Here is a 21771-nt window from a genome sequence, read left to right on the forward strand (position 1 = left end):
ACAATTTTGCCATACATATAATTTGCCCATTTCTGATTATGGTTGTGTTGTTCCATATTAACGTGGCTACATCTGATGAAACCTGCATCAGCGACGCAGCCGTTTCTGCCAACAGCATTTCCTGAGGAGAAATCCACGATTTGCACACACAATAACAAGACTACAAAAATAAACATGTTACACTCTTTCCAAGTCTTTTTAATTTTATATCTTAGGCCTATATTGTTTTCACACTTCACCGGGACATTGCTGCAAATACAACTGCTTATCAGCATGGCGAGAGCCCCTCGGGCTTGGTCCCCTAAAAAGAGGTTAAATTTGGATGAAGTTATTCAGTATTTCAGTTACAGAGAGACATCTTGAGTGGTTTAAAAATGTTCCTCAATAATGCTTGCTTGGAACTTAATTTGAACAAGTAGGATATACTGTATTGTATTTTTTTATATTAAGTTTAGACTTTAATTTTTAAGATGGTGAACAAGTAAAATAAGCCCCACATGCTCATGATTGTCTGGAAGTGGTGTGCTCAGGTAATTGATTTGCCCATGTGGGAGCACATAACCTTCTGGCTGTGTAGCCATAGATACAGAAGTGGTTTGTTATCCAACTCTCTACATTCTCTGCTCTCACTAGTTTGAGGGCAGGGATAAACAATGTTTGGCACACAGCTGGTCCTAACAGAATAAAAAGGTGGAGTTAATTGAGTTGTGTAAGGTTTCCAAGTGCTTGTTAGAGGTGCATGGGTCTGAATCTAAATGTAGTCTCAAACAAATCAGTGTCGAAAACACTGGATATTACAAAATCTTAAAAAGAAATAGCTGCATTTGATGAAAACATAGATAGGACTGTACAGATGGGTGTTACTACCTGCTGGACATCTCTGCACATAGCACATTTCTCTTGTAGGCATGTATGCTCCAATAGCAAATGCAAAAGAATCTAACAAACCACAAATGTTAAAACTTGGTTTGTGCTTGCCATCTTTTATCTGAGAAGACTGATCAAAGGATTGCAAATTTTGGGATGTGTATTTTAAGAAATTACTTTCAGCTACGTAACGTCACTCTCCGCTAAATGTTACCAACCACAGAGCAGAAAAAACTGTTGCAACCTTTAGAGGGTTTTAGTAGAGATTGGCAGAACTGGAAGTGCATGTTGTTGGCTACGTAGGTCAATGTCAACCAAAGGAAATATTGTGTTCAGTCCAGAAGACCTAAAAGCCTCAGTCCTCCTTGCTCTGTTTTTAATTGTTTCGGCCACTCAGAGCCTAGAGACTGGGCAGTTGCTTATCAGTCTTCACTTAAAGGGATAGTTTGGATCTTAGAAGAGGGGTTGTATGAGGTACTCATCCATAGTCAGTGTATTACCTACAGTAGATGGTGGTCGGCACGCCCCCAGTTTGGAGAAGCAGGAAGGAGGACCCACACAGAAGCTAAGCAATGTAATGCTGTGGATGTTATTTTGTGACTTTGAGGAATTTTAACTAACCTTTTTAAAACAACAAATCACACAAACAAACAAACGTACAGTGGTAGACCAGCAACTCCTGTGTTCTGTGAGGTAAAATTACTGTTTTTGTTAAAGGAGTCAAATTGATATTGATTTTTTTTTTAAGTTATGTTTTGCTGTCCACAGCAGTACATTGCTTAGCTTTGTCTGTGTTCCTGCCTGCTTCTCCAAACTGGGGACATATAGAACACCATCTACTGAGTAGGAAATCCCCGCTTCAAAAGATCCAAACTATCCCTTCAACACAAAACATAGTTTAGCACTTTATAATGGGTACTTAAAAGCATCTTTTCCAGTATGTCATTAGATTTGTTTGTCAAAACAATTGTCAGGTTTTCTTGTTCAGTGTATCTGAGATGCATCTTTCAGTGACAAATGTATTATTAAAAGTTTTATTTAAAGTTAAAAGTCAAATTTTTAATCCTTTTCCTTTTAACTCCTGTCCGCAGGCATTCTTCAAAGGGAAACTGAAGATCACTGGGAACATGGGCATTGCTATGAAGCTGCAGAACCTGCAGATTGCACCAGGCAAAGCCAAGCTGTGAAACTCTTAGCTAGCTTTTTTGTCCTCTGAGGACAACTTAATTCCTCCTAATCAACAAGCTCATTGAATACTTTGATAATGCGTTTGATCTTGAGAGACAATTCATAATATTTCAATTCCAGCTGCTACTTGGATATCAGAATAAACTCACCACGTAGTATATCCATAATTGTTAATATCCTGGTATGTTTCTTAATCTGGTATCAATTCTGCTCATAGGCAACATCATGTAGTTAAAACACTCAATGTGCCTCTAATTTCTGTTTATAAAATTCTTATGGTAAACTTATGGTTTAAAGCCATTTTTGGCCTCAACCATTTTGATTGATAATTTTGTATAGAATATATGTATGTAAATGATAGGAATAATCTAATTAAAAAAAACAACAACAATCCTTCACTGATGTTTTTTCCCCCTTAAAGTAGTATCATCATTTACTTCTTTTCTACTTCATCATATTGTGAAACACGGTTAAGTGATTTGATATAAATCTTTTACAGTGTGGGATATTAAATACTTCTTCTTTTAAAATAGTACTTTGTTTTTGTAGTAGAAGAAGAAGGTATTTGAGCCAATGTTTTTTCTGTTATCATATTTTTGTAAATGTCTAACTTTAAATTGAGGTCTGTCTGTCTGTCTGACACAGACAGAGAGAATTACCCACAATTTTGTAATGGTAATGCTGCATGATGGCACTGCTGGCCCTGCAGGAGGGCTACGACAATGGAAGAATCAGGAGAAAAAGAGATTTCAGGGACAATGATGATGACTGGCTAATATGCCTGTCTCTCTGTCTCCCGCCCGCCCGCGTGTGCTCTTGGCCCTTTCCGAACAGGTACGTGCTCCAAACGGGCACTGTGTGTGTGCACATTGCAAAGCTTGTTATGAGGCCATCTTACTTTTGTTTACATAAGTCCTTTGCACAAATTAAAATAATAATAAAAAAATAAATACTTAAGCACATAACGGCATCAGTGCTGTTTAAATTCTGTTATCCATCCACAATCAGGCTTGTAACTACTGCACAGTTCTCTACTAATTCCCAGTGGTTAGCTTTCAAACAAAAGGATTTCAGTTGTTTTTGTTGCTGTGTTTTTCAGCCTTAGTGCCCTATTTCCCTTTTTATCCATTTGTCTATTTAATTTTCAGTTGATCCCGACATCTCCCTGTTGGCCTTACCCCCCCGCCCACCACTGTGCACCTTCTGTCAGATCCAGCCTGGGTTCCTAATTGCTCCTATCTGGCCAACTCCCTTTAGCCCACCCTCATCCTGTCCCTTTGCCAAGTGGCCAGCTGGCCAAATGGTCATGTTGAGAACAAGCTGCGTGGCTGGCCTGCCTCACTGACCAGAAGCAGTGGGCTGATGGGTCTTTCGGGAGATATATTGTAAGAAGCGCAATGGGAAGATGTAAAGTGGAGTGGTGTTAGCTGAGGAATTTTTAGACTTTGTTGACCTTACTCAACGTTAGAAGCTCAGCCTGCGCTCAAAAAAATCTAACTTGACAGGAGAATGTGTGGTCCTTCATGCAAACTGAGCCATGCGTACACACATTTTGGAGACTATGGGAATTGGCAACATAGATGGTGAGGAGGTGAACTGACGTCAAACTGCAGAAAGTACATGTGGGAATAATGATTTACTCGTAATATTAAGTATTGATGCCTCGTGAATTTTGTTTCACTCCATATCATCCACATTATCATAAACATTAAATCCAGCAGTGTTATTTGCAATTACAATCCCCCAAATGTTCTCCGCTACATCTTTTCCCTACGCTTCTCTGCCTTGTTGTCCTGAGTGCAAGTGAGTACTCTGCCTCAATTGAGAATTGTAATTTGGATGGTATCAGGTTTCCCTACACTTTGCAAGAGCAGGCCTTAATCATAATTCAATTCGCAGCAATTCACTAGCGTCTGAGAGGTTTTTAGCTTTTTTCCCCGCCAGTTGTCATGATTTGGCATGATTCACCGCAATAAAAGAACAACTGCAAGGGTCATTAACATACTGATCAGCACTCATCAGGTGCTTTTTATTGACTATTCATGGTTAAAAATGGGCATGTACAGGGCGGGATGAGAGGCTGATTCACGTAATGCGTTGTTTACAAAGGGAACATTGCTTACACATGGTTTTATGAATCTGATTTTTTTTTTTTTTGTGGCGTACACCATTTTTGGCCTTTTGGCCATACGTAAAGTTTTAGTAAGGATTCTTGCACAGTTTTATAAATGAGACCCCTGGTCTGTGTCTAACAGCACACTGAACAGACTAGGGACATGAAGTAAGAATCATATAGCCTGAAAAATAGCCTTTTGGCTAATTCAGGTGCATTTACAGTAATGTTTATTAATGCACACTGTCCCTGTCAAATACAGTGAAACAAACTATTAGAAGTTCTGCCTTGACCTCGGCATACAGAAATCTATTAGAATAATAATTTTACACAACCATGGAGGAACTAATTTCAGCAACTAATTTCAATGTAGTCCATAAGTCATATGAGTTAATTTATCGAGAAACAATTTAATTCCCTTCACAAAAGTCATGTCTTTCCAAACCTTTTCATCTTCTCTAGCACTGGTAACATCTACTAATTCCAATGGCAAAGCCTTTTTTTAGACATCTGTAAAATAAAGAAATCAGTAACTCATAAAGGCCTTTTACTGTAAATGTAAAGGATAATTGTGCAGTATAGAGACTGTAATGCACTGACGGCACTTTCAAAACACCAGAACAGCTTTTCAGAAACATTAATAAAGGAAATCCATTAAGTAACCATAGCAACCCAGTGTATTCCACTCCTCTGTCACATACATTTTTTTTTTATTTTTTTTTTAACTTTTACTCAATATTGGGACATTTTGTAGAACATTACAACTTACTATTTATTTATTCTATTTTCTCAAGATGTTTTAAATATATGTATGTTAAATGTATTTTCTTAACTGTGTTAAGTGCATTTTGGACTCCAGAATGTGCCCACGTTTTGTGTCCAGTAGAAACATTTTTAATGTTGGTTCATGAGAGTGATGTAGGGTGTTATAAGAGATCAAGATCAAAAAGAAACCCTCTAAACAAAAACAAAACAATTTTACAATTTAATACAATTATTACAATTATTTAATACAGGTAAAGTTTTCTTGAATATACTTCCACACTCGCACCGTTTAATCCGTCTCTTCTGATGGTAGGCATTCACACACAATTTATCCGAAGTTGCCAGGTTATTGGTGTTTATCTGATATTTCTAACCCAACCTTGCTCCAAGGCTGCTCTAGTTTTTCTTGCTCAGAGCTTTTACTTTAAAATTAGACCTTGCACCTATACAAACCCATTCTAAGGACCTTTCCAGTAACCTGGTTTGCAGGTGCAGTGTGTAGAATATATGTAAATTGTTTTTGTTTACTAAAGTCCTTGAAATTATTTAACATGGTTATCTTTAGAGTGGACCATTTGCAATATTGCACATCAATATAGAGATCTTACTCGAGCCGAATTTAAATAAGCTAACCATGCTCCATAAATGCATTGGCTTGGATTGAAGCAGAACTCTGGTAGTCTCATAAATCTCTTCACTTTACTCATCTAACTGCTCAGTTGGCTTTAATTTCCATTGGGCTTTTACTTTGAACATGAAATTTACTCAGGTAACAGCACTTTTTAGTCCTTGAAATGTCATACAATATATATATATATATATATATATATATTATATATATAGTCACGTGCCGTGTGTGTGTGTGTGTGTATGTGTGTATATATATATATATATATATATATATATATATATATATATATAATTTAACCTTTATTGCACCTGCAGTTCTTGGAATTTAAATGTCATTTGTAAACCATTAAAAAATAACTCCCCATAGTATACTATTTGAACTTTTTTTTTTTTTTTTTAAATATTTTTCATTTCTTAATATTTTCTTTTTCTTTTTTTACAGTTGATACATTTTTATAAATTTTGGACTACATTGAAATGTTTCTTTTTACAAATACAGAATGGCAGATCTTGAAACATACTGACATGAACGACATAAACGTTTGAAATACATGCACATGTACAGCATATATCACATAGATATGGAAAGAGTTCCGAGTTTGACCTGTGATCGTCAGCTTGTTGTTGGATGTACGTCAGTAGCGCACTGGTCCTGCATGCTTCTCCTTTGGTCGTTTAAGGCAAAGAGGAAATACAATAGGGTGCAAAGAAAACTTAACATGACTCCAACACAAGGGCAAACACTCATCTTTGTTTTCATTGTGACCCTCATCATCTTTTTGTCTTGATTCTGGCAATTACCGTACAGTACTGCAGGTTTTAGGCGCGTACTCACTCGCACTCAGGACAACAAGGCAGAGAAGGGTAGGGAAAGGTGTAGCTGAGAACATTTGGGAAATTGTAAATAATCCCTTTTTATTTTTTAACATAGTTTACACGTTTCTTTCCCAAATGTGAACCAAACTGTTGCATGTGTTGAAGTGAAGGTTTCTTTGTCTCTTTGTTGTGCATGTAACTGATACCAGTTTATTGGATGAATGCTCAGGCAACATTTTTAGTTTCATTATACAGAGCAGAATGACAAAAAAAGAAATGTACAAAATGCCCAACCAATATTATGCATACATAACATACCAAACCAGATGAAATGAATAAAAAGAGATATTTTCTGTCCCCCCCCCCCCCCCACAGTCCACAAAGGGATAGGTTCCTTTATTTATGTCTGCTATTGTTTTTGCTATTTCTGCTCCTTTTGAGATGGGTTGATTCACACATCTGGGGGCATCAACTCTCTGTCAGCTAGAGCAGCACACTGTCACTGCTTGTACCATATAATACATCTCTGATAAATATGTACACACACACACACAAACGTACACAATCAAATGCAGGTCATTATTTATGTTATGTAGAAAAAGAAAAATAGTCTTGTTTTTTCCCGCAGGGTCATCTACATTCATCCACCCCGGGCCGCTCTCCTTCTCAGAGGGGAAAAAGCGTGTGAACATAGTCACCTCAATCTTTAATTTGTCCTCCTCTCCTGCAGCTGTAGACTTGCCAGTAGCCGTTAGCAGGGCAGTTGCTTCTATACATTAGTCTCCAGCCCATTCATATCAACGGAACAGTGGTCCTTGTCCCTGTGCTCTCTCTTGTGGTGAGAGGAATGAGCGTGTTTCTTCCTCTCTAGCGGCCGGATGCCCTCCTCCAGCTGCATCAGGCGAGCCACGTCCGGGGAGAGTTGGCCCTGCTTGCTGCCTGGTGGAGGTGGTTGGTAGCAGCCATTCTTCTGGTTCTGGTAGGTCATCATCTGCTGAATGCTTATCATGGGCTTAGTTTCACAGATCAGAGGCACCTGGCGGATACAAAGGTCACGGAGGAGAAGAAGAGAAATCAGAATCACATTCACTTTTTATTTGCATAATTGCTTTTATCTTTCATACAAAAAGCTTATTTCCAAGGTTGGATAGGGACATAGGGAAAAGTTAATGCGTGGATAACAGACTTCTGTCACAGTGACAGAAGTGATGAAATGGCACAAAGACATGTAACAGTGCCTCTTGTTTATATATTCACTCCTCCATTATCAGAATCATTTTTAGCCTTGGTCTCTAAAAGATGAATTGCATTATATTGATTGTAAATATGGATTAGGGTTAGGTGGTTAGGGTTACATTTACTACACTTGTATCTGATGATATATTCAGACTGTTTTTTTTATCAAATTAACCATAACAAATGTTTTGTTTACAGAAACTAATATGATCTAAAATGACTGCTGTAAGGTAGGACATACAGTATAAAATGGGATTTTTGAGGACAACTTTAGTTAGATGAGAATTTTGATACTACTGCCATGTCTGTGTCACGCAACGTTGTAGCATTAACCACTTTTCTATCTTTCAAACTAAGATGACAATTTTTGACACACAGAGGTCTAGACAACAAATGAATACATTGAAAGTTTTTGGCTTGTAGGCTCTCACCTGCTCCCCTTCTTTGACAAAATCCTTTCTGCAGATATGAGCCATAATGCCTGTGGCCAGTGCATCACCCATCACATTGACCATGGTCCTGAATCGATCCCTAGATAATAAAAGGATAAATGTCATCCGCAGTGTTAACAAAGGTTAAGAAAATAAGATATTATTCACACTCTAAGCTACATATATCATTCCATTCCTTACATTTTATAGAGTTGATGGTCATTTGGTTCACTGAGGTGTTGAGGTTTATGCATTGTAGAGGCTTATAATATTCCAAATACAAGTATGGTACCTGTGCATTTCAGCATATTTTGGTGGTGGCATCTACAGCAGCCTCTTTCAATTTCAGATTTCAAAGTTTATTGTCAGTAAGGAAAGATATTTCCCTGTACCGTACAATGTATAATATATCCTCCAAATATACAAAATAAAACAATTTTACAAAATGAAACAATTATAAAAGGCAGCATGTGAAGAATATAGCAACAATAATAATAAACAGTGCAAATGTAAATAGTGCAAATTATGCATGTTATGTGATAAATCCGCTAAGAAGCTACTTATTAAAACTTACTGGGAAAGACACTTAATTGTCACAACCACATCCCAAGTTCGGGTCTTATATTCAGCTATTAATTATGAAAAGATTAACCATTACTTACAAAGCCCAATCAACAGCAATGATGAGAGTGATGTCATCGGTGGGCAGACCCACAGAGGTCAGCACGATCACCATGGTTACGAGTCCAGCCTGTGGGATTCCCGCTGCACCGATACTGGCTGCAGTTGCAGTGATGCTGAGAGAAAGGACAGAAGAACATAGTGCACATATTTCTACAACGTACAGGAACAAGTACTCATCAAAGAAGTATGTGATCTTTCTGAACTGGAAAAGGAAGATGAGGCTGTGTTCCAGCCTGTCAAGCTTTCCATTCTTGCACAGCACATTTGCAGTTTACACTGAAAACATTACCATTTTTTTTTTAAACAATGGGTCTCTGATTTTACACAGATATGAAGAAAGTTAACCTCATTTCTAGCCGATGACCAGGAATTTTGCTGATTGAAATAAAAACCGTCTCTAGCAGATTTGCTATGAACAACAACTGTGCCTACAGTTACACCTGCTCCCATGATTGGACAATCACTGTTCAGGGGTAGTAAAGGGGCAAGTACAGCCAAAACTGCCTATAAAGTTATATTATTATTGTTCATGGTATTTTTTGGCAAAGATTTCCTCGTGGCCCTTTAGCTAATGCTACAAGGCCGGTACCAGTCTGCAGACCAGGGGTTGGGGATGTTTGAGTTATAAGATCGGTAAGAGATGACCCAACATCATATAAACAATTATAATAATACCTACACCTACTATGTGTACCTTTACTTTTTCATCTTTAGATGATAATACCTCTGTAGTGTAAATATTACTAACCAGCAAGTAAAAGTGCCTGTTCTTAACATTTGCAATACAAGACTTACTAGTAAATACAAGTATTTCTTTACATAGTAGTTTTTACTTTTAATTAAGTATAGCATTTGAATACTTCTTCCACCACTATGTAGGGAGATTTATTGGGCAGATGTTCTATCTGAGACCTGGACCTCTGTGCATGAACTGTCCCTCTGCAGCGAGGGAGGGAGGGGGGTTGGGGTTGGGTTGGCATGCAGATGGAGCGGCTACATGGTCAGCAGCCAAACGGCACGGGAACAGGGCGCAGAGAGAGGGAAAAATTATTATAATTCTGGCGTGACAAGGGAGATGAGTAATACAGGTCATATGGGTTTTACTGCAAAGGGATTATGAGGGAATGGGAACAGACCACAGCCACGAGGAGAGGTCTGCTTGACGTTATTACTGTCGGACATGTCATGAAATCAGAGGAGGGACAGGCCATTTTCCCAGACTTTGGTGGGCTTGTATACCTGTGGATATAGTGTGGTGGCATTGGTGGGAATGGGACTGTTGTCTGTCTGTCTGTCTGTCTGTCTGTCTGTCTGTCTGTTTGTCTGTGTCCTCAGGGCTTCCAGACTGATTTAGCAGAAATCAGATCAGACTAAGAAGCTCATGATGCATAATCTGTGTGACATTTACATATATGTGTATCAAGTAAATCCCATAATATTAATTCAGAATTAAACTAAATGTGCAACATCAGATTATTTCACATGTTGCACTCAAAACATCACAAGTATTCCTGCACCACTTTGTAACCCAGATGAAATTGACTTGCCATATATTTAGGGGTGTCAGTAGCTCAGTATGTAGGGAGTTGGGTTGGGAACCATTTGGATTTGATTTGATTAATTTAATTGTAGTTAGTATGCCTTACACATGAAAAATCATCAAATACAATCAAGGATAAAAACACAATAAAGTCCAGGACTTATTTCCATTGTGGTCTCACCAGAGGGTTGCAGGTTCAAGCCCCAGTATGGATTGAAGTACAAAGTGGACTGGTAGCTGGAGAGATCTCCAGGGCACTGCCAAGGTGCTCATGAGCAATTTCGTGGAGTTATTTTGTGGAATGAAAATGTACATTTAATGGATTCCTCTGTGTCACTTTCTATGTATGAAATAGACTTGCTAGTTAAGCTGTCTAAGCTGTGTGATTTTGGTAACAAAATAACTCTTAGAAAACTGTTGTTTTTACTGCAAACATGGCAATTATTATTACATGTTACATCTTACATGGACTGTATGTATTTGTATTACATTTGTATTAACCTTTTGCACTTAATCATTTGTAAATCCACATTAGTGTATCTCCTTGGGTCATGGTTTTTATAGATGAGCCGTTAAAGGTTTCCTCACCCTCAAATGTATTTTTGTATTTATGTTCTGTGAAACAAATAAACTAACCTAAATAAACTAAAGGTTTTAGCAGTTAGCCTTCAGACATTTGAGTGTGATTTATTTCTTTTTTCCTCCCTGCCTGCTGACATTTATTATATAATAGTTTAATTTATGTAACAGTTTATTACATTTTCCACCATATGTACAGTATGTGTGTGTGTATATATACTGTATATATATATATATATATATATATATATATATATATATACTGTACATACACTACCGGTCAAAAGTATGGGGCCACTTACAAATTTCCATTCCACTCGATGTTAGACAGAATACCAGCTGATCTGAGTGGGGGGCTGATCTTTAATTCAATATCTACATTATCCATTATCAGCAAACATTCATCTAATGTTCCAAAGGCACAAGCTGTTCACTAATCTGATATCATTTAAAAAAACTAACTGAGAAAACATTGGAGAATCCTTTTGCAATTATGTAAGCACATAATGTAATATGAAAACTGCTGCGCTGGTTAAAAAAGCAATGCAACTGATCTCAACTGGTATTCTGTCTATAATGGAGTGCAATGGAAATTTCGAAGTGACCCCAAACCTTTGACCGGTAGTGTATATATGAGCCAGTTCTGGTCTGCATTTAGCCGGCTTTACCTGATTGTGATGATCTGTCCAAAGTCAAGCTCATAGTTATTCACTTGGGCGATGAAGATGGCTGCCACGGCCTCGTAGAGTGCGGTGCCATCCATGTTGATGGTGGCCCCGACAGGCAGCACGAAACGGATGATGCGTCTGTCTATGTGGTTGTTCTCAAGGAGGCACTTGAAGGTGATAGGCAGAGTGGCAGAGCTGCAGCAGGAAATAAGAATTTTATCTAAATACATATGCTGCGTACAGAGAAAATTGCTTAATATGTTGTCTTCATTGTATGTTTAACAACACACAACCAATTCCATATAGCAATTTTTCTGTGGAGGCTCTATTTGCCACCACGACAAAGTCATGAAACACCCACAGTGCTCTAAAATTGGCTCAGATTGGTATACATTTGTCATTGTATTTATTACCTGGATAAATTTTATTCTGAAAAGTTTTGAGATGACACAATGTAATTCTGCCAAATAAAACATAACATGAATTTAACTTGTTTTCATTTTGAAAAAATTATATATTTGAATACAATACACATTTTCTATAGACTCAATCAGCCTTTAAAAACAAATAATTCCAGTTGCTGGTTCTATTATATCAGAATTTTAGAAATTCATCATGGAAACATTAATTGCTCATGTGACAAGGGCTGGGAAAATTGGCGGAACAGGCAGCCAAGTGATCCGATGGAAATCACAATGGTCAGATTGACAGCACTCTAGCCTAATGAATTTGGGGGAAATCTAATTTCAGGGGGGGGGGGGGGGGGGGCGGATGCCACTCCGTACCTCCCTTCTAGCCCCGCCCCTGTATGTGAGTATACTAAACATTTAAATTAATGAAACTGTTGCACAAGTGCCTGTATGAATTCAAATATGAATACATTTTTTGAGATGCTGCAATAACAAATCTTAGCTTGGCTTTGTCTAGATGTTTCTCATATTCTGAGCAATGTTGGGTAGGGGAGACCTGAATGCTGCAAACAATTCCTTTTTATTTTTATTAGTTCTACCGCTCAGTTAGCTGAACTGCGACACAAAAAATATTTGTTTACAGGAACCTTTGCTGAAGCACTGAAGAAACCAAGAGTAATACTAATGCTTTCCAACCCTTGCAAAGTTAGTGTTGTTGGAAATGTATATAGGCAATCATAACACACACTCATACAAGGTAGCCTTGAGGGCGTATAATAGGGTGACTCTATTTTGATATGCAAAAAAGAGGACATTCGGCGCTTAAAGATTTTCATGAATTTATAACAACATTTTATATGTACATGCATTTTCTGAATGTTTTTTATTTATGTGACCCTATAAGAGCCCCAGGTGACCTCACATGATTTTTATGTTAAATATATTAAAGATAAACAAAGCAAAATATGAGGAACTTGATTAAGTGGGTTTTCTCCACAATATGTTTGGTCCTGAAGAAATTCCCCATATAAACGGACATGAATTTAAATGAAGTGTGTAATTTGGGAACAGTCAGAACTGCCACTTTTACCTGGAGGAGGTGGCCAAGGAGATGAGCAGGGCCTGCAGAATGCCTCTGATGTAAACGATAGGGCTCTTCTTAGTGATGAAAAAGTACATGGCCGGGAGGATGAATAGGCCATGTAGCACCAAGCCCATCACCACTGTAATGGCATAAAAACCCAGCTTCTTCCCCATGGCTGAAGGGTCGTCCATCTCCAAGATCTTACCAGCAACCAGAAACACGATCCCAAAGGGGAAATACCTGTAAGGGACAAATGCGTAGAGGCTTAAAAAAAAAAGAAGAAAAAAAAAGACGGCCACAGTATTGACTTTTATTTAAAATTAAAAAATTTCTCCTCCGCTTCAACTAGGGGGGTTTTCGTTCAACAAAACTTATTTACCCACCAGGGGGTTTTGTACCCCCTTTTTTAAAAAAATAACGGTATGTTTTACCATTTTACCATTTAGTTTTTCAACTAACATTTTCTATTTGAATTAACAAATAATGAGGCTCTGGGGAAGCCAATGGGTTTTCAGGATTTTGGGCAATTGATCCACGCAATTTCGCCTTCCAATACGTTTAAAAAACTTTAAGTGATACTATAAGCTAAGATACTTGTCTAGGAACCCTGAATAAACTAAACAAATGTCAACCATCAAAATGTTGAGAATACAAGATGAAAAAATTAAGGGGATCACGAAAATCTGAGGGGTTTTTATCCCTTAGGCCTATGAAAACGCCTCCATTTAAAGGGTTCCGTCCTTTGTCAAAAAAAACAAAAACAACTATTATGGCTATTTTTTCAATTTTTTAATGAAATGGAAAATAAGGTAAATAAAATTCCCCAAAAAACCCAAAAATATTTATTCACAATGGCAAAGGGGAAGTCCCCGGAGACCAAATTTAGGGATTTACCTGGGTAATGAGTCTTTCTAAATTTATTGCTAACTGACTGACCAACACACTAATATTGCCATTCGTGGAGCCAAGGGAAAATAGGGAAAAACCAATGTTTTCAAAAAAATTTTTGATATTATTTCCAAAAACAAAATTTGCTCCAAAGTTTTTCTTTTTTTGGTGCTGTTAAAGTTTTAAGATAAAACCACCGGGCAATGGGAACAAACTTCAAAAAAATGCCTCATTCACACTTTGGAAAGTTGACCAAGCGCTTCCCCTTGGTCCCCTTTTTCCTAACATTATTTTTTCCCTTTTTAAAAAAAAAAATCAAATAGTCGCATTTTAAAAAAGCATAATCAGCACCACTAAGATTCAAAAGTTAAATTTAGATTGGGTTGTCATTTCATTTTTCCACAAAGAACCCAACACATTGACTAAAAATCAATTAAGACTGCAATTTTACATAGTCATTTGGCTTTTTTGTTTTTCTTTGGGGAAGGGGTTTTTTTTTAAAGGGCCTCCCAACCCTTACCCAGGGGACAAAAAAATTACAAACCCCAGACATTTATGCTTCGCGGGGCCGGGGATGTTTTCATGATGATCCGGTGGGGGCGTGAGATGGGGAGAAATTCTGGGAAAGTGCCGGTTTTATCCCGGGTGCCCTAATGTAGACCCGCGCAGGGTTCACCAGACGAGCCCGTTTTTGGGGATGGTCAGGGGCCTCTGGGTTCGATACTTTAAAAACCAAAAAGAACCGGGGGCCCCAAAACCCGTAAACGAGACCCAAAAGAGTGCTCCAAAAATATATAAAGACACAGCTTTTGGTGTTTCTTTAAAATTAAAAGATGACATTTCAGTAAAGAAAAGACTTTAACATTTTTAAAATCTTATTTTTACTAAAAACTAAATTTTTTAAAGGGGTTTTTATTCTAAAATTGTGTTTACTGTTCATCTAAAACAAAGAATTGCTCGGTGAAAGGGAAAATAAGAAATGTGGCTGCCTCAACAGTGAGCATAGAATAGTTTGACATTTCAGTAAATACAGTACACTTACTGGCTTTCTTGCTGAAATTTATTGGGATGATTCGTTACCACATATTTGAATATGACGCAACCAACAGCAGCCAGTTAGCTTATCTTCATATAAAGACAGGACAGCCTGGGTTAGTTGTACGGACAAGAGTGCTCATTTTCAGGTTCATAATTGTATTTAGAAGTTGTAGTAAAATAGGTTTATGTGGTATAATTTTCAGAAAACACCATATACATATTGTACTGCACATTGCTGCTCCTCTTTTCACCCTGTGTGTTGAGCTCTCTGTTTTAGTTACAGAGTGAGGCATCACACTTCTGTACTGTCACTTCTGTAAAACATGTGCAGTAAGCACTGCTAGCTTGTCAGTTGCAGAGCATGAGGGAGCGCCATGCTTGCAGCTAGGCGAGCATTATAACGTGTGTTACAATGTGACACACTTTTATCCCAGAAGTAAAAGCTGGACTACAATTGAGCTGTTCGGAGCAGTTTGTGAACAGTGTTTTCTCTGGAAGATGGTGAGTCCCTTTGGGCATTTTCCCTTTATAAACCTATAACATGCACAAAAAAGATTTATAACTAAAGAAAGGACAGGGAAAAAGCCAAAAAGCCCAATATAATCACTTTAAACAAATGAGATCTTTGGAGATGATTGAACATCTTTTTTCTAAGTTTCTATTAATTGTGTCTTTGCCTTAAAATGTTTGCCTTACCTGTTGAAAAGTGGCTTGAACCAGGTTGGCTGGAAACATGTTGCTGGGGAAGAGAATTTTGAGAATTGTTTCAGTGGATATGGATATACATTGCCTCTGTATAGATATTGTCAAAGTAAAACGTCCTTCACCGTCACAGAAGCACATGCAATGCAAGGTCACAATGGATACAATTCATTCAATGTAAAGTATCTTTCTTTGAATTGCGATTAAAAATGAAATGTTCATCGTGGCATGCGGGCAGAAACTGTTCTTGTGTCCGGCTGTTTTCGACACATAGTGTTCTGTACTGGGGGAAGAGGTTTGAGCAGGGTGTGTCCAGGGTGTACAGAGTCAGCAGTGATGTTACAGCTGCCCGTTTCCTGACACTGGAGATGTACAAGTCCTGAATGTCCTGTTGTATTGTCTGCAAACTTCAGGAGTTTAAGTGTGTCTCACACATGTGCGTTGGTGCTGATGGTCCAGGTGCTAGATGGGATTTTGCCTCAACCTCACACGCTGCCTCAGGTCTGCCAGGAATTTTGTGATCCACTGAGAGATGGGCGCTGAAGGTGAGCAGCATGGGTCTCCTTTGATTTCTATCTCCTCCTTTTGTTATTAGCAGTAATTCAATACTTGGAAATCAATGAGGTATGAGTCAGCTCATTAATGGTCGTCTTGAAAAGAGCAACTGTCCCTAATGGCCAGTAGAAACGTTTGTCTGCACTGGGAAGGTGATGCACTTTAATAACTGCCCTAAAAAGCACACTCTCCTAGCCATTATCAGCCGAGCAAAAGCATCTTAATTGCTCTGCCTGCCCAGGGAAACTGCAGCAGACAGGATTCAGGCGCTCTTTGATAAAGGAGCACAAAAGGGTGAAAAAAGGTGGAGCAAGGAAAATTATTGTAAATGGGGAAATAAGTATTTTTGGAGTGGGAAATGGGTGCTTAACAGGGCTGAGATAAGAGCTTGTTCAACAATTTTGACTTAACTTAAACAATAAAAGTTCCCATAAAAATCCTGGTGGGTTATATATGGGACGAACATTAGTTTTCTGTGTTAGAGTTTGTATTTTCTTTAGGTGGGTTTCCTGCGGGTGGTTTGCTTTCTTTTTTTTCCCTTGACAGGTATTTTATCTAATAATTAAGAACCTAATGTACTGTATGTTACTGCAAATTGAAAAGTCAGGCACATAAAAATGGACATGGGCTTGCTAGGCTGAGAGATACTGAATGAAGTTCAGATAAAAATACTTGGCAGATGTACGAACAAAGTGATTAGTCTGTAGAACATTGAATCAAGATTTAATTTCTACCTCTGTCTGCGGGAAGTCAAAGGCTGATTTTCACAAGGAAGCAGAAAAGTACAAGGTTTGAGGCAGTATAGGGTTAATATAAGATAGCATAACACAATCATAAGTAAAACAGTTTTAAACTGCCATTACACTATGCAAACTATGACTGATATAATAATTTAGTTAAACAACAAGCATACATGAAACATAGAAAACCTAAAAGTAGTTTCTATATTTATCATAATTTGATATTGTTGTAGTTGTTTGCATCTCTCTCTCTCGCTCTCTCCATCCCCCTACCTGTCTGAGGTTGCTGCCTGTTAAAACGTCCTCGCCACTGTACTAAATGCATGCTCATGGGGGATTGGTTGGGTCTCTGCTCTCTACTCTATTTGTAAAGTGTCCTGAGATAACTTCAGTTATGGTTAATGGTATTGTGTTTAATATATATTTTAACCATTCTATCAAAGTTGAAACTGTCGGGGTCAGGCTGTTTTCATGAACCATTCGTGCATGAAGCTACAAAAAGTAATGCACTATCATGCTGCGGCACTAGAAGTAATGCAGGAACACATAAAATGAGACCATCAGTCTGCCCTGGTGCATACTGGGAAGTTTCTATTCATGCCTATATCCGGATGCTGCAACTTGCAAAATATTAATTTTTGGTTGACTCAAGGATTGATTTTTAATTTTTGTCTTTCACCGCCCCCTTAATTTATTCTAAATAACAAATTACACTTTGTTCAAACTCTTTGAGTACAATAATAAATAAATGGTTTTAGAATGACAGAATTTGCAACTAAACAGCGGCATCGTTACACTTTCAATCAAGTGCGAGCCTCTTTTGTTTGTGGTACAGACTGCTGGCTTTAAACTACAGGCTGTTGAATAAGATACATGGTAGCAATTAAGTTCAATTAAATCAAATTGCGTTGTATTTGTAGTGGGTAAATCACTACAGAAGTTATGTTGGGACACTTTACAGATAGAGTATAGGTCTAGATAAAACTCTGTAATTTATAGAGATCCAACAATTCCCCCTGGAGCATGCATTTGGTGTGACGGCAGCGAGGAAGAATCTCCTTTTAAAAAGAAGAAATGTGACTCATCATAATTATAGCAGTGTGGAAAATCAAACGGAATGACATGATGAAGGTGGCAATTATAGTATAAAGCAGAGATCTTCAACAGGGGGGTCCGGGACCCTTAAGGGGTCCTCAAAGTTACTTAAGATGGCCCCAAGTTATTGTTTAATCATTTAAAAAAAGTTTTGATTTTTTAAAGTTGAAATGTCCAAAATATTATTAGCAAAGATATTGGCCTATTTATGTTTTTTTGTATTTATTTATTTACACAGCACGGATGACAGGCTACTGGCCTGCAAGTAAGGTGTCCATCCACAGATGCAGTTAAGCTTAAGCATTTATTGTGCTTCATGTATGTATGTAGATATGTCAATAGTTCTTTTTTAATAGCTTAGTATTGTAAGCACCATTGAAATGTATGTGTAAAGGCTTTAGGCCACCCATTACTTTAGGCCCAGTTTAATATGCAACTCAATTTTTTACATTATGTAGTATGGGTTCCCTGCTCTGTCTCTCTCACAGCTAAGGTATCCTTGGCCCTAATAAATCCTTGAAGAAGAGTCTGTCTGTCAATCACAACAGAATCAGCATGGCATAGGGCTGTAAATCCCACATCAACACAGAGTTCCAATTCAAACAGCACATGTTAGACACAGAGAGATTAAAAGGCAGGTTGTGTTTTACAACTCGTACATTTAACAGAGAGACTTAAATACACATGGTGAATATATATGGGGATAATATGGTACATCTCAGTGGATTGAATATTCTGAATGGATTCAACCAATTATTGTGGCCACGCAGCTGCCTATTCTGTGTCTGAGACAGTGCAAAGCAGTCTAATAAACTACTCTGACCCCAGTGCCCCTAATACATTAAAGTAGTATGCACATATTATATCATATGATATTATATTACATTATATTATATTATATTATGTTATATTACATTATATCATATTTATATATACTATACATATATTATATTGCTCATTATACTTATCACACACACCACACACACACACACACACACCACACACACACACACACACACACACACACACACACACACACACACACACACACACACACACACACAGGCAGACGCATACTGAGAACCCCTGAAAGCTTTTTTCATTCGATTGAAGAGTGACTCATTCAAATACAATGTTTTCTTAGTATGATTTGATGTTGTTATTACACTTCTCAAATAATTACAGTAACAAGCCAAATCAACAGGATGAAAAGAGTAAATGACAAAACATAAATTATTTTTCAATTCAAAACACATTGTTGATAGTCTATTGTGCATCATAAAGTGTAATATTCTGGTGGATCGGGTCAACTGCTCAGCAGCTCTGTTTGTTACAGGCCGCATGACTTTCTCCCACTGACCGACTGTGACACTGACACAGCAGTGTCTCACCGTCATGTTTTTCTCTGCACGGCTGACCCAGGTTCACCTCAAACACACATCTTAATTAGCTTAGCACAATAACCCACTCACACGAGACTCCAGGCTTTGCGCTTTAACCTCAAGAACTTACCCAACTTCAGTCCTTGTGAAAAAAGCCTGCAGAGCAATGTCACGTGTACTGAATTATGAAATGTAATGAACATGCTGACATAAAGTTTGAGTGTTGCTCATCTCAAACTAGAAGCAGAAATGACTCTCAGTGCTTTTGATACATTCCTACCTTTAGTCTGCTTTCATTTGTACCTCTTACTTAATTTGCATATTCACAAAATCAAAACCAATCCCATTCACTATTATTTCACCGTTCAATATTTAACTTTGATTGGTTCTTTAATACATATCTATATCTATATTCTTATAGATTTGTTTTCTTATTTTTATTAAAATGATCTCATGGGAATTTGTTAAAAATCTGACTAAATGTTGGTGTCTTTGAACTTTTCCATTCTAATGAAAATCCATTGCCCCAATCCCAAGATGCATATTGACTTGTATTTGATTCAAAAATGTACGTTAGAAAAGAAACATGCTATTGTGATGTCCCATCCATTTGTATTACATCTCATCTCATTTTATAAAATATACTCAGATTTATTTTGTGTTCTCTTGGGTGTTTTAGGTTTTTATTTCGACACATAAAAGATAAACAAAAAACTCCAAAGAGTCCAAAGAGTAAAGCCATCTATATAACAGTGGTTCCCAAACACAAAAAATCATTTTCTCTGGACTGATATGTGTAATAAAAGATAACAGTCTCTTACCGGATGAGATCCAGCAGAGCGTCAGCTGAGCTGGTCATTGGCTTCTTGCTCTCGTCAGAGTCCTCCTTTTGAGCAGCTCCACCCGGGTGGATGATGTATACCATGAGAATGCCCACCACCACGGCAACAAAGGTGGTCCACAGATAGTAGGAGATGGTCATGATGCCCAGGCGGCTGGAGCACTTGGCGTCCAAGGCAGCCAGACCTGACATCAAACTGAAGTATGAAGAGGAAGGGGAGGCACACAAAGGCAGAGACAGAAAAGCAGGAGACAAAAAGACAGACAGGGAGGTATAAGGTAATGTTAGAAATCTAGAAGGACTGTGTTTAAGCTGCAGGGTAATTACCGAGTTATAGGTTCATGAGGTTAGATGCAACTTTATAACTCTTCTGTCAACTACTGCTGTCTTCACAACAGTGTCACAAGTGCACTATGAGAATAACAAACCACCGAGATTCAAAGGACTCAAAGTAAAAATGATAGTTTTAGTGAAACATCAGAGAAAATGTTGAGTTTAATATTCACCCTGATAACATACATTATGAGCACGTACAAGCAAGACGTCCATCAAGGCTTTGATTGACTGTATGATTATACAGCTTTGACATGATGAAAAACACAAACTGAAAAAGCCTTTTTTAAAACTCCAGAGGGGTTTTATATAAGATACTGGCTCTGCCGGCTCAGACAACACAATCTGTGACACTACAAAAATGACAGAGAGAAGAAAGCATCAAGCCATATTAAATTATTAGTCATTTTCTCCTCTTCTGTTGGAATCAAGCCATTCAGAGCTCTCTTTTCTATCACAGAAAGCCTGTACTGTGATCTCAAACATTACAAACGGAAGAGAGTAATTTGCATTAAAATAGTCTTTCTGTTGAGATATTAATTTTTGCTGCATTCAATTAACACTATTTGCTTTTCAGTCAGTGTAGAGATGCAGCACTCCATAAGTGGGAATATGTGTGGGAAGATATTAAAATGGAGGTACAGCAGGAGGATGGAGCCAAAGTAGGAAGAGAGAGACAGAGAAAGAGAGAGAGAGAGAGAGAGAGAGAGAGTGAGGAGAGAGAGAGAGAGAGGAGCTCCTGTCTCCTGAGCTGGGGTGACAAGATTTTCTCCCTGTTTAAAGTGTAATCTGGTTTGACTTGGCAAGTGTTTGGATGGGGCTGCTGAGTCTTTCCGTGCAGCCACTGCTGGTACTCCACTTAATCCTGTCATCTATCTTTTTATCATCTCTGAAATGTACGACAGAGATCCTTCATCTACTGTTTTCTCTCAGTCACATTGGGGATGAGTGTGCTCAGTGTTTACATCTCTAAGAAGTCTACTTTTTTAGCCAGTCTAGGGCTGTATCCAGTTTTTATAGATGCAAAAAAGTTGGGTCACCAGGATGCAAAGTTTGACATTCATTTATCCATAACCGAGTCTGCTGAATCATCAGAAAGCATTGCATTTGACGTTTGACTACAAGTATGGAATTGGATTTAGCAGCAAAAGTGGTTATCTGCTTGTGAAGGCTCCTCAAATCAAGA

General features: G+C 37.9%; 2 protein-coding genes across 3 annotated transcripts in view; one reads left to right on the forward strand and one right to left on the reverse strand.

The window, feature by feature from the left end:
• The window catches only part of scp2a (sterol carrier protein 2a), a 39438-nt gene extending 21271 nt beyond the window's left edge, over nt 1-18167 (forward strand). The window contains exons 16-17 of one of the 2 annotated variants that reach the window (XR_004334370.1): nt 1959-2240; nt 18154-18167. Coding sequence is in view for 1 of the 2 variants with exons in the window: in XM_032531525.1 (XP_032387416.1) it covers nt 1959-2054 (96 nt within the window). In the remaining variant the exon portion in view is untranslated. Of the gene's footprint in view, nt 1-1958; nt 2432-18153 lie in introns of those variants that run through there. The other variant, XM_032531525.1, reaches the window with a different exon arrangement.
• Nucleotides 6099-21771, reverse strand: part of slc1a7a (solute carrier family 1 member 7a) — a 36021-nt gene continuing 20348 nt past the window's right edge. Inside the window, exons 3-8 of the mRNA XM_032531526.1 lie at nt 20233-20448; nt 13018-13251; nt 11518-11712; nt 8709-8843; nt 8047-8146; nt 6099-7415 (exon numbers count right to left, since the gene is read on the reverse strand). Of these exons, the coding sequence (XP_032387417.1) occupies nt 7149-7415; nt 8047-8146; nt 8709-8843; nt 11518-11712; nt 13018-13251; nt 20233-20448 (1147 nt within the window). The 3' untranslated portion in view covers nt 6099-7148. The remainder of the gene's footprint in view (nt 7416-8046; nt 8147-8708; nt 8844-11517; nt 11713-13017; nt 13252-20232; nt 20449-21771) is intronic.

Source organism: Etheostoma spectabile, chromosome 12, assembly GCF_008692095.1.
Source record: "Etheostoma spectabile isolate EspeVRDwgs_2016 chromosome 12, UIUC_Espe_1.0, whole genome shotgun sequence".
NCBI lineage: Eukaryota > Metazoa > Chordata > Actinopteri > Perciformes > Percidae > Etheostoma > Etheostoma spectabile.